Below are 18,631 nucleotides of genomic sequence, written 5' to 3'. Positions count from 1 at the left end.
ATAGTGTGAAAGGAGCCTTACAAGACATAAAAGATTTGCTTCCAACATCTTGGCGATGAACACACAGGTTACCTTCAGAGATCGTGTGGCCTTCACACCTCAATGGGTTACAGCTGATTTGGTGACACATTTGGTTTTATGTTATAGTATCTTTATTGTAAGATAAGAAGTAGCCAGCGTGGAAAATGCAAGAAGTCTCATTTATTGGATAAAAATGTCAGACACACATGTATGGTGAACCAGGTTCGCGATACACATGTCTGACATTTTAATCCAGTAGATGAGACTCCTTGAATTTTCCACGCTGGCTACTTCTTATATAGGATTTATGCTTGGTGTGGCTCATCGCCTGCCGTGACGTGGACCTGGAGTGAGCTGAATTACTGTGCTTTTTTTTTTTTTTTAGCATCTTTATTGTGTCATAAAGCATTATCAGCCTTTCGTGCTCTTGAGATAAAATGAAAGGTAATACAATTAAAGACCACAGGTGGCCCCCTACTCTACTACCCCTTCCCAGTTCTTCCAGCCATGGCTTATTATGGATACCTTATATATTGTCTATGTCCTTGGCTGCTTTTTTGTCCTGCACTCTGCAGAATGGCCGAAATGCTGATGATACCATAAAACCTGCGCATGATTTACTAAAGCAGAAACCATAAAATACCCACCGCTGCACAACTAGCAATTTTCCTTGAATTGAATAACCTTGAGAGACTATCTAGGAATTTACAATTGACATTCACAAGTCATGATTGTTTATCTCTCCTACCAAGGTGACCTCATCAACTGCATCCGTCTATTGCCAGAACAACAAATTACCTGGCTATATGCAATTTCACTGCAACCCACCAGCAGAGCTGAAGCTCATCACAGCCATATTATATATACATCTGATTTACAAGCATGTAACGTAACTGTCTCAGCTGGTACAAAATAGTCTTTTAGGTCCATAAAACAATTCGGGCCAGTATTAATAAGGATGCTCGCTTTCTAGCCCATGCTATATAGATCTGTAAAGCATGCTGGAACTTCTAGTTCTGCAACAGAAGAAAGTAACCCCGGGAAACAGTTTTCTTGATTCTTTACATTTATTACATACCATGCACATAAAATCCATGCATACTATTTATAGTTATGGGCTTTGTCATGTCTCCTAATCATTCCAGTACCCTGACTGCCAGAGCCCATAGAAATACATTATTATTAGTGTCTGTGATTACAATTGCCAGAGAAAGGAGACTCGGGAATGGAATACATTATCCATTTGTCAGGAGCTCTCCAGCAGACTGTGACTTGCATAAATGGCTTGGATGTGAATCAAGCCCCTAACCGTGAAGGGGATATTTCATCGGCTCAGACACTGGATCAGGATGTGCCTGGGCAGCAGACTGGGGAAACGTGCACAGAGCACAAGACTGGAGGATTTCAGCACCATGAGCTGTGGACAGCACCAACAAGACTGACTGAGGAGACAGCACCAACAAGACTGACTGAGGAGACAGCACCAACAAGACTGACTGAGGAGACAGCACCAACAACACTGACTGAGGAGACAGCACCAACAACACTGACTGAGGAGACAGCACCAACAACACTGACTGAGGAGACAGCACCAACAACACTGACTGAGGAGACAGCACCAACAACACTGACTTAGGAGACAGCACCAACAACACTGACTGAGGAGACAGCACCAACAACACTGACTGAGGAGACAGCACCAACAACACTTACTGAGGAGACAGCACCAACAACACTGACTGAGTAGACAGCACCAACAAGACTGACTGAGGAGACAGCACCAACAAGACTGACTGAGTAGACAGCACCAACAAGACTGACTGAGGAGACAGCACCAACAACACTGACTGAGGAGACAGCACCAACAACACTGACTGAGGAGACAGCACCAACAACACTGACTGAGGAGACAGCACCAACAACACTTACTGAGGAGACAGCACCAACAACACTTACTGAGGAGACAGCACCAACAACACTTACTGAGGGGGACACAGAGGGGATCGCACCAGCAACACTGACTGAGAGGAATACAGAGGGAACAGCAGCAACAACACTGACTGAGGGGGACACAGAGTGGACATCAGCAACACTGACTGTGTTTTTAGGTGGAAATAGGGAGAGGTTCCTGTGTGGGGACGCTCTTTTAGGGCGAGTAACACTTGCCAAGAAGGGACTTAATAGTGCGAGAGTGGGGCCTTACAGGGGAAGAGGGAGATACAGAGGGGACAGCAGCAACACTGACTGAGGGGGACACAGAGGGGACAGCACCAACAACACTGACTGAGGGGAGCACAGAGGGGACAGCAGCAACACTGACTGAGGGATATACAGAGGGGTCAGCAGCAACACTGGCTGAGGGGGTCAGCAGCAACACTGACTGAGGGAGATACAGAGGGGACAGCACCAACAACACTGACTGAGGTGGACACAGAGGGGACAGCACCAACAACACTGACTGAGGGAGATACAGAGGGGTCAGCAGCAACACTGACTGAGGGGGACACAGAGGGGACAGCACCAACAACACTGACTGAGGGAGATACAGAGGGGTCAGCAGCAACACTGACTGAGGGGGACACAGAGGGGACAGCACCAACAACACTGACTGAGGTGGACACAGAGGGGACAGCACCAACAACACTGACTGAGGGGGACACAGAGGGGACAGCACCAGCAACACGGACTGAGGGGGACACAGAGGGGACAGCACCAACAACACTGACTGAGGGGGACACAGAGGGGACAGCACCAGCAACACTGACTGAGGGGGACACAGAGGGGACAGCACCAACAACACTGACTGAGGGGGACACAGAGGGGACAGCACCAACAACACTGACTGAGGTGGACACAGAGGGGACAGCACCAACAACACTGACTGAGGGGGACACAGAGGGGACAGCACCAACAACACTGACTGAGGAGACAGCAGCAGCCACCAAAGCTTCTTCACCTGTCTGGATTCTTCGCCAAGGCTGAGGAATGTTACAAGACTGTGGAAGTTCAGTCTGGAAAACAGACAAAGCAATGCATCCACCAGCACACAAGGTGCCCATCTTGCTTCTTCTGAGGAGATGTTAAAGGGCATCATCGCTACTATTCTGGTGTCCTATTTATCTGTTTTCACAACAACTACGATTATTTGGAGCTTTTCTCTATTTCCAATGGGGATTTCATGCTGCGTGTTTACCAACAAATGACTATAACTTTATGCCAAGTACAAAGCTAAGGCTTTTTATCAGCAATAACCCAGCGTCTGCAATTTGGCTTCATTAAGTGAACGTGATATCAGAGCAGAAATGGTAAGTTATGGGAATGTGAGGTCTTGTCAGTGTCTGTGCCATTGTTTCCCAACCAGTGTGCCTCCAATTGTTGCAAAACTACAACTCCCAGCATGCCTGGACAGCCTTTGGCTGTTCGGGCATGCTGGGAGTTGTAGATTTGTAACAGCTGGAGGCACCCTGGTTGGGAAACACTGGTCTGTGCTTTCTACCATGGAGTGGGAAATGTACATTGTTCCTGTTGTCTATGGCTCCTATAGAAAACCTCAATAACAATACATCCTTCCTGAAATAATTTGTGCCAAAGGTGGAACTGAGCTCTGCGATACATATAATATACACATAAGTCTCATTTATATAATGCGCGTACATTACATAGCTGGCTGCATGATAAATCATTAAATATTATAAGATAAATAGTCCATATAGTACCATGATGTTATTTTAAGGTATTGCTTGAACATGTTTTTTGCCAGACCATGTGAATTTTAAGAAAAAGCTAATTTAGTGATGTCCTATTGCAGTGTTTCCCAACCAGGGTGACTCCAGCTGTTGCATAACTACAACTCCCAGCATGCCCGGACAGCCAAAGGCTGTCCGGGCATGCTGGGAGTTGTAGTTTTGCAACCGCTGGAGGCACCCTAGTTGGGAAACACTGTCCTATTGTATCATATATACTGAACTACTGAACACTTCACTGCTCTATATGTTCCAATACACCTTCTTTATACATCTATGTGTTTGACATGAGGACTGAGGCTTCGAAATCTCTGCCTTCTATAAGAACATGTTATATAACTAGTGCATTATTGGCTGCATAATATGACCACATATGCAAGTAAAAGGGGTTCCTTAGCTCCTAAAGTTTCAAATATGGGTAGCTACGGTATTAGTTCAATATGGCATATCCAATGGCAATGAAGTGAGTTACAGAACTGTAAAAGTTGTGTGTGCCTGCAGTGGTTCTGCAATTTTACACTGTTTGGCACTTGAAAATTGTGAAAGTCCCCCACAACATTCTCAGATGTGTCCAGGGTGAGTAAAAAACGTAAGATTTATATTGGATATTGAAATATATATGATACGCATTTCTGGTCTCAGTCTAGCACCTGACTAAAGCACAGCAGTACACGAACTCCCTACGACTGCTCCATTGAGAGTAAACACACGCCGGCCTCTTGGTCATATATTTTCTAGGTTGACTTATAATATCGGATGAAAGAAGATCCCGGCACCAGCCTCTTCAATGCTTATTTGTGTTTATTAGTGATATAGCTTATTACAATCACGCAAGACGCGTTTCGGCTAATTGTAGGAAGTCCATTAAAATCATTGACTAGGTATTGATCTCAGGAGATGGCCGTCCTCACTGCTTGACTTGGCTTCTAGCACTAGATAATTGAAGTCAGCTACGCACTTCCAGCTGCTTTACATAAAAAAGATTCCATTGAAGCCATCTTAGGGTGCATTCACACCACGTTTTTGCAATACAGTTCCCGTATCAGGTTTTTGATGAAAAAGTGATTCCTCAAAACCGGACTAAACTGTATGAAAACGTGTATACAAATTTTAACCCGTATACAGTTAAAAACTGTATACGGTTTAAAAAATTATGTCCGGTTGCATCCGTTTTTTAAGAAAAAAAGTATACATTTTTAACTTTTCACTCCATTATGAATAAAGTTTTACTTGTTTGATTGAAATTCCAAGACAAAAAACAGTGCAAAGTCAAAAACCATATGGTGAAAACTGGATGGAACCGGATGCACATAATGTTCTGTACGGTTCCCATTGACTCCCATGTTTAAAAAAAACGTATAAGATTTAATACAGTTTTTCACCCGGACCAAAAACCGTGGTAGACTAGGGTTTTGGGTACTAGAAAAAAACTGATAAGACCGTACGGGATGCAGAACAGCACAACCTGATTCATCTTTTGGCATATGGTTTTCAATATGGTTCCATACGGTTTTCACATAGAAAACATATACGGGAACTGTATTGCAAAAACGTGGTGTGAATGCACCCTTAAAGAATATATTAATGAATGATAGGCCGGTTTCACACCACGTTTTTGCAATACATTTCCCGTATCAGGTTTATGATAAAAAACGGATTTGTCAAAACCTGACCAAACTGTATCAAAACGGGTGTACAAATTTTAATCCTTATATGGTTTGAAAAATGATGTCCGGTTGCATCCCTTTTTCAAATAAAAAACCATATACATTTTTAACTTTTCACCCCATTATGAATAAAGTTTCACTTGTTTGATTGAAATTCCAAGATAAAAACTGTGCAAAGTCAAAAACCATATGGTACCATTCTGTACGGTTCATGTTACATGTTAAAAAAAAAACATATACATTACAATACAGTTTTTCACCTGGACCAAAAACCATGTTAGGCTACAGTTTTGGGTACAGGAAAAAAAAAACTGACAAAACTGTACAGGATGCAAAACGGACACAACCTGATGCATCTTTGCATACGGTTTTCAATATGGTTCCGTAGGGTTTTCACATTGAAAATGTATACGGGAACTGTATAGCAAAAATGAGGTGTGAACCCAGCCTTATCTGTATCGAATCAGTTTATATTATAATAACCCCAGAGTTTTTTGCACAACGTAGGCTGTACTGGAGAAAAGGCATTTCTAGGGTTTTAAAGAATTACATGAGTATAGGTCCTGGAACTGTACGCACATACGGTTCTGTACGGTTCATGTTACATGTTACAAAAAAAACGTATACATTACAATATGCTTTTTCACCCGGACCAAAAATCGTCGTAGGCTACAGTTTTGGGTATGGGAAGAAAAACTGACAAAACTGTACAGGATGCAAAACGGACACAACCTGATGCATCTTTTGGCATACTGTTTTCAATACGGTTACATACGGTTTTCACATTGAAAATGTATATGGGAACTGTATTGCAAAAATGTGGTGTGAAGCCAGCCTTATCTGTATTGAATCAGTTTATTTTCAGGAATATAATAACCCCAGAGTTTTTGGCACAACGTAGGCTGTACTGGAGAAAAGGCATTTCTAGGGTTTTAAAGAATTACATGAGTATAGGTCCTGCAATTTTCATTGATAAATCTAGTCCAAGTAATACTGAAATGTATTACTTAATAGTACCATCATGAAATGCCTGAAATAATACCTTGATACAGTGCACGTTATATACGATATGATGCACAAATATCATCACATAGTGTGAAAATTATACCGCCATACAGTTCACCAATAAAACAGTTCAACATTGCCTTTATGATAGCCCATTATATTGTCAAATTAAAATTAATTTTACTACCATACTAATAATATATGCATACACACGGGTCTAAAGGCTTCAGGCCCTAGGCAATTCTTTAATGCTGATCCTGCCTTTGTACCAGGAAACAAATTGTATTCTTTTCTGTTACATGATGTGCTATACGAACAACAAACAAAGGGGCTCCAGCTCACCACCACGTAGCAGTGCTCAGATCTATGCCCGGCAGGACATTCCAATGCAGAACAAACAAACGATGATCCAGCATTTGCAAAAACTAAATAGCTTTATTGAAGGTCACTGGACACGGATAAAACCAACCATATCATCAGACACGTTTCGAGTGCATGCGCTCTTCTTCGGTGATCACTGAAGAAGAGCGCATGCCCTCAAAACATGTCTGATGATATGGTTGGTTTTATCCATGTCCAGTGACCTTCAATAAAGCTATTTTGTTTTTGCAAGTGCTGGATCATCGTTTGTTTGTTCTACATGATATGCTATACACCTTCAAAAGCAGAGAAACAAATGAGTTATCATTAAAAAGAACATCATCTAAAAATATATCTGTTCTTTTCATTAAAGGAGATCTATAGCCTGTGTATAGGGGATAAGGTTCTGATCGCAGGGTGTCCAAACGCTGGGACCCCCTGCGATCTCCTGTACAGGGCCAGGGCTCTGCCAGGGTTCTCCATTAAAGGAGGCGTGTCAGGCATAGCATGACGCCACAGCTGACATGCCCCCTCAATGTATCTCTATGAGGGAGGTGGAGATGCAGCGTTCGTTCATCCCCGCCTCTGCCATAGAGCTGTATGGAGGGGGTGTGTCGTTGATCTCAGTGAGGTCAATGACTTGTGCAGTAGCTTTGCAGAGCCTCAGGAATGCTGGGTCCCCGAACGGGAGATCGCAGGGGGTCCCAGTGGTCGGATCCCCCGTGATCAGACACGGATAGGGGATAAGTGTCTAAGACTTCAGTACTCCTTTAAGCAAAGCCATGATTTACACAGGGGACTAGCTATAGGAAAGGCAGAGGTAAGAGTTGCTTCAGTGTTTCAGAGAACCCAAAGGCATATAAGAAGCCACTAGTACAGATTTTGCATTGGGTCCAGAAGCTTCATGTTATTACGTTTATGGATAGTATAAGTTTATCTATGTACTTTCCACTACTTTGATACATCTTTTCAATCCATTCTATTCACTTTACCTCCCTTTCAGTATGGATTTATAAATACCTGCTTGAAGTCACTGGTGATTGAGAAATATGGTGAAGAGGCATGGGATTTACTAAGGTATGTTATTATTATATTGTGTAAACTGCTTACAGTTAAGGGGCATTTCAGAGCCCTCATTTTACACTTAAAAGAGTGCAGGGTGGGATGATAAAGAAAAAAAAAACTGTACTTATCTGCTGCCGATCCCCCAGCAGCCTCAGGTAGCAATCGGCGGAGCAGACATATTCTGTGTTGACAAGAGACCAGGACGCGCTCAGCAGTGGGATCCAGCAGCATTGGAACAGCATTGGTTGGGTATAAGCAGCAGGTTTTAATCACACTAATTTACATTACTATACACGTAAACATTATATGCTAAAATGTTTAACTATTCAGTAAAATGACTGTATTGTAGTGGTTCTAGAGCCTGTACATGTAAACTAAATATTCACTGTTAATATGCACTGTACCACATGGAGGTGTTTTATTTAAATTTTGAGTTTGTTGGATGTTATAGAGGAGTTGGTGGTGGTGCAGGTTTTTTGGATATTATAGAGGGTTTGATGGGGCTTCATGTTTTCTGATGTTATGGAGGTATTGGTGGTGGTAATGAGTGAGTATCAAATAATTTAGAAACAAACTAATTTTATATAAAATAAATGGTTTTAGTATGTGTTTCATTGTGAAGAAAAAAAAAAAACCACCGAGCAAACATCACCTGTCTGCTATTATTAGGACTAAGGAAAATGCTTAGGGTTCTTGTCATGGGTCATTGGAAACTGTATCAGTTTTTAAGTATACAAAATGCTCACATTTTTGAGTCTGGTAGGCTTCTCATTGCTGGAAGTGATGTCCATTATTGATTACTTTGGTTTAAATTCAAGCCTTCCTATTTTCCTTGCTGCCAGTTGATTTAGTACCTTTTTGGACAAATAGATGTCTGGCAAAATTACATAATGATAATTACTTTATGGGGTTGTCTCATTTAAACCTTGACTTTCCTACCCTGATGCCACTGAAATCACCGTCCTTTCCTCTGGCTCTATTCTTCTTCCTTCTTCTAGGGGTCAACACCTAACAGTCCCACTCAGTTTATCAACAGCCGCAGTAATCTCCTGGCACAGTCACATTGAGTGGCAGTGTCTTGTATTGAACCCCGGCCCAAGCTTCTTCCTGGTGCCTGGGCTCAATACATGACACTACCACTCAGGCTATCACCGGCCGAGGCAGGACATCACTGTGTTGACCCCTAGAAGCATGAAGAAGACAAGGGCCGGAGGACAGGACAATGATTGCAGCAGCACCGGGTAAGCAGTGGAAGAGAAGTCAAGGTTGATTGTTTTAATGTTGGCATTCTGGGGAATATTTTTAAAACAAGCACTAAATGAGACGACTCCTTTAAACTGACAGTATTACTGTTGTCAGGTTACATGGTCACTGACCTGTAAACAATCTTTGTTTAAATTATACAAAGTACAATATAAGAAACTTTGTAATAATTGAAATGCCTCCTATCAGGCTCCTTTCCATCCCCTCCTAAACTTATTGTTCATTCTGAAAAACTGCTAAAATCCAGCTCACTACTAAAGTATCAATTTCATGCTACACGAACATGTCTATGGAATAAAAGAGGAAGCTGCAGAGTGAGACAGGGACAAAGAGAAACATAAAGATGGGACAGAAAAGTCCCAGTAAATGTCATATCTCACCCAAGTGCTTGATTTACAGCATACACTGCTCAGTACTGCTCTGTAATATCCTTTATGCTGCTGCTGCTACTTCTGAGGGTGGGCTATAGAGATACAAAGGAGCTAGGTCCCCATTTCTGTGTGTATGTAGTTTACTGGGGGGCATGATAGTAGCTAATCATCTATATATACATCACTTCCAAACGGCTGGAGGTATTTCAATGACGCTTGGAACACGTTACTTATGTGTCAACTAAAAATAGGAGAGTTAAATTATCCCTAATCCACCCTTATTTGCAAAGGTCGAGTTTTTGTCTAAAGCCTCATGTCAATGGGACTTTTGGTACCTTACTCTACAAACTCTTCTCCGCATCTCCTGGTGAGTGTGTTGGTCCAACTTACCCTGCCCTACTACTAGTTACCAATAAATTAGGGAAAAGTGAAATTGGAGATGAAGCTTGCAGAGAGAAAAACAGGTAAAAAAAAAAAAAACGCCATACACAGGTTAAATAATGGCCATTAATATTCTAAAAAAAAATACCTGAAAATACAGGTATGCTTTAGCTGATTATCTATTGTTATGGTGTAAACAGTTTCTTTCAGTGGCTGGCAGTGACTGCCTCAAAATGTATCTTATAATTTCTCGGTGGAAATTACGCTTAACATAAACTGCTCAAAAAAATAAAGGGAACACTAAGGTAATACATCCTAGATCTGAATGAATGAACTCATCGTATGAAATACTTTCGTCTTTACACGCTTAGCATTTATATTACACATTTATTAATGGCACTATATATATACATATGCACATACGCTCATAGCCTTTAAACTGCACATACATCCATAGCATTTATGCTTCACATATGCTCATAGCATTTATACTGTAAATATGCTCATAGCATTTATACTGCACATACGCTAATAGTATTTATACTACACATATGCTCTTAGTGTTTATACTGCACATACGCTCATAGCTTTCATACTGCACATATGCTATATAGCATTTATGCGTCACATACACTCATAGCATCTATGGTGAACATATGCTAATAGCATTTATACTGCACATACGCTCATAGCTTGTATACTGCATAGGATCTATACTGCACATACACTCGTAGCTTTTATTCGACTTATACATTTGTACTATTTATTCTTCTTAAAACGTTTGTAGCATTTTTTCTGTAGATATGTTCTATACTTCACATACGCTCATAGCATTTAAACTGTATACACGCTCATAGCATTTATTCATATACATTAGTTGTTACACTGCATATACGCTGGTAGCATTTGTATGGTTCATACGATTATAGCATTGTACTGTACATACACTCATAGCGTTTATTCTTCATATACGTTAGTATTTATACTGCAAATACACTATTAGAATGTATGGTACATACTAGGGATCGACCGATTATCGGTTTGGCCGACAATTACCTTGCCGATAATGCCCCGCACCACGACCTCCCCCCCCGCGACCCACCCCACCGCACCACGTTGCACCCCCCACCGCACCGCCCTGGCCCTATTGCCTCCCCCATCCCCGGTTTTATAATTACCTGTTCCCGGGGGCCGGGGTCCATGCTACTTCTGGCTCCTGCTGCGTTACGCTGTGCGCAATGACTAGTGACGTGACGCGACGTCACCGTCAGTGCGCACAGTGACAGCTCAGGAGGACGCCACCGGAGCCAGATGTAGAGTGGACCCCGGGCCCCAGGAACAGTTAATTATAAAACCAGGGATGGGGGAGGCAATGGGGCCCGGGTGGTGCGGTGGGGGGGGTGCGATGCGGTGGGGTGCGGTGCGGCGGTGGGGGCCAGTGGCGGTGATAGGACTCAGGAGGACCCCGGACAGGCAGGGGGAGAGAAGCAGGTAGCCACCTTTTGCTTTGATTACTGCTTTGCACACTCTTGGCATTCTCTTGTTGAGCTTCAAGAGGTAGTAACCTGAAATGGTTTTCACTTCACAGGTGTGCTGGTGTGGAGGAGGAGGTGTGATGGTGTGGGGGTGCTTTGCTGGTGACACTGTTGGGGATTTATTCAAAATTGAAGGCATAATACTGAACCAGCATGGCTACCACAGCATCTTGCAGCGGCATGCTATTCCATCCGGTTTGCGTTTAGTTGGACCACCATTTATTTTTCAACAGGACAATGACCCCAAACACACCTCCAGGCTGTGTAAGGGCTATTTGACCAAGAAGGAGAGTGATGGGGTGCTGTGCCAGATGACCTGGCCTCCACAGTCACCGGACCTGAACCCAATCAAGATGGTTTGGGGTGAGCTGGACCGCAGAGTGAAGGCAAAAAGGGCCAACAAGTGCTAAGCATCTCTGGGAACTCCTTCAAGACTGTTGGAAGACCATTTCAGGTGACTACCTCTTGAAGCTCATCAAGAGAATGCCTAGAGTGTGCAAAGCAGTAATCAAAGCAAAAGGTGGCTAGAACCTACAATATGACATATTTTCACACTTTTTTGTTATGTCTATAATTCCACGTGTTAATTCATAGTTTTGATGCCTTCAGTGTAAATCTACAATTTTGATGAAAATAAAAGAAAATAAAGAAAACTATGTGAGAAGGTGTGTCCAAACTTTTGGTCTGTACTGTATGTCCATTGCGTTCCTACTTGACTAGCATTGATACATATATACAGTCGTAGTACTTTGGTGAATATGTTTTATAGTTTATTTCTTTGCGTTTGGTTAGAGTAGCTATTTGATATATCAGTTAGTACAATATAGTATGTGTTCAGTATATCAGGATGTAACAGTTTTGGTTCATCATAGAATAAGTCTGAGAATATGTTCAGTATTCAGCCTGTGTACACGTCATAGCATTTATTCGGTGCATACCGTTGGAACTTTTCCATGCAAAAGGTTAGCATGTTCCGTGCGTACGGTGGGTGTTTTCTTCTATGCTTGCGGTTAGTATATTCTATTCTGGGCATTCCGTTTGCTTAGAACATTCTGGGCATGCGGTTGGCATGTTTATATTGTGCATATAGTTAGCATGTTGTATCCTGGGCATACGATTAGCATGTTTTGTGTGCTTTTGATTGTAAGTTATTCAGTGCATTCAGTTATCTAACAATTATTATGCTTAGCATCAGTTCTGGGTGGGTTTCATACCTTTACTGTACATACATTAATACATGTCACAGCTTTCATACTGTGCATACGTTCATAGCAGCTATTCCAAGAAATCGTTTCATACTGCTTGTCACATTTGCAGGGGGGATGCTTTTTAGTTATTGTTGATCACATGTATCTCATGTTCATAGCAGTCATCATGTATATAGTCATGGCAATTATACCGTGTTTATGTTTATTATATTATTCCATGCATACAACCATAACAGTTATTTCATGCTTAGTGTACCGTTCAAAGAAGCATTCGGTGTATGCCTGCAGGGGAGATACATTGTTTTAGTTGTTGTAGCTGACACATCTTCAAAGCACACATGACGTCACATAGGTAGTTGTTTACCTGTCATGCCTGCAACGTTGACGGGGGCATGCACAGTGTTATTGTTACTGTTGTGTCTTAGAGCAATAGGTTGTGATAAATAAATGGTTGTATACCAGTCATGTCTGCCTCATTTGCAGACACTTTGGTTATGTAAAGACCTGTCACGTCTACAGGCACAATGGTTACGAAAAAAGACCTGTCACGTCTACAGGCATTATGATATCACAAACACCTCTCACGTCTACAGGCACGAGGGTTGCACAAAGACCTGTTATGTCTTAAGCCACGAGGGTTGCGCAAATGTAATGTAGTCAGGTCCTTGCCTGTGATTTAACTGACAGTTTAGATAGCTTTTGGGATAGGGCCATGTTATGTATGACAAGCGTCTGTCAGTGTCCCTCTTGCCGTGCTATCACTGGTAAGTATGTTAATAGGTGTACATCAGATAGTATGTCAGCCTGCTCCTGTTCAGTGTTGGGTTTCTTCCAGAGTAGACGTGACTACCACAGCTTCTCAGGTACAGGTACCGCCTCAGATGCTTGCTAGTTGGCAGATGCAATTCATTCTGTCACACGAGACAGAGTCTAGTATAGGGAATGTGATATTCATGCTGAGTGTGTGTGCTATTGGTTATGATAATTTTGAATATTGTCATTCATCCTACTAGGTTGACTTTTGCCCTCTATAGGCGTGCCCTCGGACATAGTTCATGGCACATCTCTGACCACTTTGTTAAGTTTAAGGTTTTCATACAGATATGTATGCAATGTCTGCAGCCACGAGTTTGACTGTGAATCCCCGAGTACAAGCTTAAGTCCACAGGGGTGTATTTTTGAGAGGGGCGTGAGTATTATATGCCCCCTGCACCTGTAGGCTGGGCTTTTAATAATTATGTAAAGGGTGCGTGTTTATAATGCCTCCTGCACCTACAGACGGGGCGTATGTGATTTTGCGGAATCCTCCCAACCCTCCCTTATTTTATTCAATTATCATAGGGTATGCCCTCTATAGCCATGCCCTCGGACATGGTTCATGGCACACTTCTGACCGTTTTGCTAAGTTTAAGGTTTTCATACAGGTATGTATGCAACGTCTGCAGCCATGAGTTCGAATGTGAAGCCCCGAGTACAAAGTTAATAAAAATGAGAAGTGGCAATTCCTAAATTTATTTATTTGCCTCACAAAATCAACGCGTTAGAGGTTAGGGGACATCTGCCATGCACTGATAAATGTATACTGCAGAGATGTTTTATTGGAGGCTCTGGAGGCTCATGCTCTATGCATTAGTTCCAGTACTGTGTGTTTATTGGATTAATTGTGGTTGGTGAGGAGAGACCTCACCATACCTTCACTATATTTGTCAGGAACCCACTTTATACTCGTCTTTGTCTTGATCAGGATTTAAAGTTTCATAGAAATTCAGCAAGACTCTGACATCCCTAAAACCATCCTTCCTTTTTCTCCCACATTTGCATTAAAGGGATACTCCGGTGGAAAAAAATTATATATATATATATATATATATATATATATATATATATTTTTTTTTTTTTTTTTATCATCTGGTGCCAGAAAGTTAAACAGATTTGTAAATGACTTCTATTAAAAAATCTTTACTCTTCCAGTACTTTTTAACAGATGTATGCTACAGAGGAAATTCTTTCTTTTTGAATTTATTTTTTGTCTTGTCCACAGTGCTCTCTGCTGACACCTCTGTCCATGTCAGGAACTGTCCAGAGCAGGAGAGGTTTGCAATGGGGATTTTCCCCTGCTCTGGACAGTTCCTGATACGAGCATCAGGTGTCAGCAGAGAACAATGTGGACAAGACAAAAAAGAAATTCAAAAAGAAAATAATTTTCTCTGTAGCATACAGCTGCTAAAAAGTACTGGAAGGGTAAAGCTTTTTTAATAGCAGTAATTTACAAATCTGTTTAACTGGATTAAAAAATAAATAAATAAAAATGTTTTCCACCGGAGTACCCCTTTAATACCATGCATCTAAGACTTCGCAGAGAGCAATAGATTAAATCCCAAGTAGAATGCGGATGGAACATTCAATTTCCTTACCATACTAAAGCGTCTTATCACATTTCCTTGAAGAGGTAATACAGAATTATTTTCTTCAGCCTTTGAGCCCATGATGCCAAGTTATAATACTGTGTAATTTGCTTCTATTACCTCCGTGCGCCATTTTCAAGCACAGGACCCACACCTGGAAGTGCTGTAGTGCAAGTCTTTTTACTGTTGTCTTTGACATTTCCTAGAAGTCCATGCAGCCAGGGGCGTAGTTATGCTTGAGCGGGTGGGTGAATAACATCACCTTAGTAAATCCCATCCGCCCACTACTACATGCCCCCTGGAGACCTCCTCCACAAGCTAGCGGCACAACTGCAATAAAGTTAGTCATTGAAACAAAACATGAAGAATATCATTTTAATGAGTCCATACTATACAAAATGCACTTCACATAACTCATTCACTTTTATGGGAAAGCACCATGCTAAAGTTGTGAAAACGCAAAACTAAAACAGTTTAGCATCAGGTTCCGCAACATGAAAGTTTTAGCTTGAAGTGAAAAACGGGTTAAAAAACAATGAATGTTGCTTAAAGGGGTACTGCACTGGAAAACATTTTTGTTCAAATCAACTGCTGCCAGAAAGTTAAACAGATTTGTAAATACTTCTATTATGAAATCTTAATCCTTCCAGTACTTATCAGCTGCGGTTATGATCCAATTTATTTTTGAATTTCCTTTCTGCCTGACCACAGTGCTCTCTGTTGACACCTCTGTTCTTTTTAGGAACTGTCCAGAGCAGGATAGGTTTTCTCTGGGGATTTGTTCCTACTCTGTACAGTTCCTAAAATGGACAGAGGTGTCAGCAGAGAGCACTGTGGTCAGGAAGAAAGGAAATTCAAAAAGAAAACTTCCTGTGGATCATACGGCAGCTGATAAGTACTGGAAGGATTAAGATGTTTTAATAGAAGTAATTAAAAAATCTGTTTAACTTTCTGGCCCAAGTTAATTTAAAAAAAAAAATGTTTTCCAGTGGAGTACCCCTTTAATTTAGAGACACAACTGAGGGAGCAGATAGAAGACCAGGATAGTTGGCACAGACCACTCTCCGAACATTATGTCGGTGTAAAAATAATCCAACTTTATTGTTTACACCAATATGTTATAATGCAGGCGCTGGCTACATCAGCTAGATATTGGTACCCTCGAAACATGTTATGATATTTTTATAACCACCTGATGTTTGGAGAGTGGTCTGTGCAGACTATCCTGGTCTTCTATCTGCTTCTACAATTGTACCTCTAATCGATGGGCATCCTGCTGCCTAGCCCAGGAAGGCTGCACCGCTGATCCTTCTAAAGCCTGCATAGACTGCACTGTTGGTTATTTTAAGGCCTGCATAATGTGTTGTGGCTTACAAACAACTGAACAAGGTGATCCCCTGTCCAGACATACTGCCTTATCAGGCCTCTGATGCTTTTTTTATTTCTTTGCATAAGATTTACTTGATTTAAAGAAATAAACATCTAGCACACACCTAAAAGGAACCTGACACTTAGATTATGCTGTTGTCGCTGAGGGTAGCACAACATAGGGACAGATAAGCTGTTTTCAGTGGTGTCCCTGGACCCTTACACTAGAATGTACACTGCTCAAAAAAATAATGGGAACACAGAGATAACACTTCCTAGATCTGAATGAATGAACTAATTGTACAAAATACTTTCGTCTTTACATAGTTGAATGTGCTGACAACAAAATCATACAAAAATTATCAATGGAAATCGAATTGATCAACCCATGGAGTTCTGAATATGGAGTCACACTCAAAATAAAAGTGAAAAACCACACTACAGGCTGATCCAACATTGATGTAATGTCCTTAAAAAAAAAGTCAAAATGTGGCTCAGTAGTGTGTGTGGCCTCCAAGTGCCCGTATAACCTCCCTACAACTCCTGGGCATGCTCCTGATGAGGTGGAGGATATAGTCTCCTGAGGGATGTCCTCCTAGACCTGGACTAAAGCATCCGCCAACTCCTGGACAGTCTGTGGTGCAGCGAGACATGATGTCCCAGATGTGTTCAATCGGATTCAGGTCTGGGGAACGGGCGGGCCAGTCCATAGCATCAATGCCTTCCTCTTGCAGGAACTGCTGACACACTCCAGCCACATGAGGTCTAGCATTGTCTTGCATTAGGAGGAACCCAGGGTCATCCGAACCAGCATATGATCTCAAAAGGGGTCTGAGGATCTCATCTTGGTACCTACTGGCAGTCAGGCTACCTCTGGCAAGCACATGGAGGGCTGTGCGGCCCCCCAAGGAAATGCCACCCACACTATTACTGTCCCACCGCCAAACCGGTCATGCTAGAGGAGGTTGCAGACAGTAGTACGTTCTCCACGGCATCTCCAGACTCTGTCCCATCTGCTTAGTGTGAACCTGCTTTCATCTGTGAAGAGCACAGGGCATCAGTGGCGAATTTGCCAATCTTGGTGTTCTCTGGCAAATGCCAAATGTCCTGCACGGTTTTGGGCTGTAAGCACAACCCTCACCTGTGGACGTTGGGCCCTCATACCACCCTCATGGAGTCTGTTTCTGACCGTTTGAGTGGACACATGCACATTTGTGGCCTGCTGGAGGTCATTTTGCAGGGCTTTGGCAGTGCTCCTCCTGCTCCTCCTTGCACAAAGGTGGAGGTGCCCTCCTATGGCCTCCTCCATGTCTCCTGATGTACTGGCCTGTCTCCTGGTAGCGCCTCCATGCTCTGGACACTACGCTGACAGACACAGCAAACCTTCTTGCCACAGCTCGCATTGATGTGCCATCCTCGTAGAGCTGCACTACCTGAGCCACTTGTGTGGGTTAAAGACTCTATCTCATGCTACCACTAGAGAAGGCTAGAGAAGAGTCGCTGCTGCCACTTTCCACCCGCAGATAATTGATTTTTTCCCTATGCAGTGATAGGGAGAAATCTGTCAATCAATGTCAGGTGGTGCCCGCTTTCCCCCTGTGAGGGAAGCATACCCTAAGTGACTGGTTCCCTTTAAACTGAATGCCTGTATCATATTCAATTTTCAACCATTACCATTCTGGCTGCCTGTAGCCCCCACTAGAGGGCAGTTAGCTTACTACATACAGTTTATAAATTTAAAATTGGTTTTATATTAACATTAAGCCCCTTCTGCTGCAGCCATTTTTGGTGACGACATTTTAATTTTTTTTATTCTTGCCTTCATAACTTTATTCCTTCCCATTTAGCTAAGCTGTATGAGGGTTCATTTTTTTGAGGGACAGCTTGCACTTTTTGATGTCCTCCCCCCCCTTTTTTTTTTTTTTTTTTTTTACCATACGGTATAATGTACTGAGAAATCAATAAAACTTTATTTGTGGGGTGGAATGAAATAGAAATGGGCAATTCTGCCTTTTTTTTTTATCATTATCTCTGCAGTAAAAATGACATGTTGTCTTTATTCTGGGGGTCAGTACGATTACAGCAATACCTAGTTTGTATAGGGTTTTTTTTTTTGTATATCACTACCTTTAAAGGGGTTTTCCAGGAAAAAAACTTTTTTTTTTACATATCAACTGGCTCCAGAAAGTTAAACAGATTTGTAAATTACTTCTATTAAAAAATCTTAATCCTTTCAGTA

At 42.0% G+C, this 18,631-nt stretch overlaps 1 protein-coding gene across 1 annotated transcript in view; it reads left to right on the top strand.

Moving 5' to 3' along the window:
* Positions 1-2,879: 2,879 nt before the first annotated feature.
* LOC130361590 (guanylate cyclase soluble subunit beta-2-like) overlaps positions 2,880-18,631 on the top strand; it is a 96,841-nt gene continuing 81,089 nt past the window's right edge. Inside the window, exons 1-2 of the mRNA XM_056564792.1 lie at positions 2,880-3,326; positions 7,800-7,873. Coding sequence (XP_056420767.1) covers positions 3,324-3,326; positions 7,800-7,873 — 77 coding nt within the window. The 5' untranslated portion in view covers positions 2,880-3,323. The remainder of the gene's footprint in view (positions 3,327-7,799; positions 7,874-18,631) is intronic.

This window comes from Hyla sarda, chromosome 3 (assembly GCF_029499605.1).
Source record: "Hyla sarda isolate aHylSar1 chromosome 3, aHylSar1.hap1, whole genome shotgun sequence".
NCBI classification, from domain to species: Eukaryota; Metazoa; Chordata; class Amphibia; order Anura; family Hylidae; genus Hyla; species Hyla sarda.
Note: the sequence above shows the minus strand (reverse complement) of the source record. Positions and strands in the feature narration are given on the sequence as shown.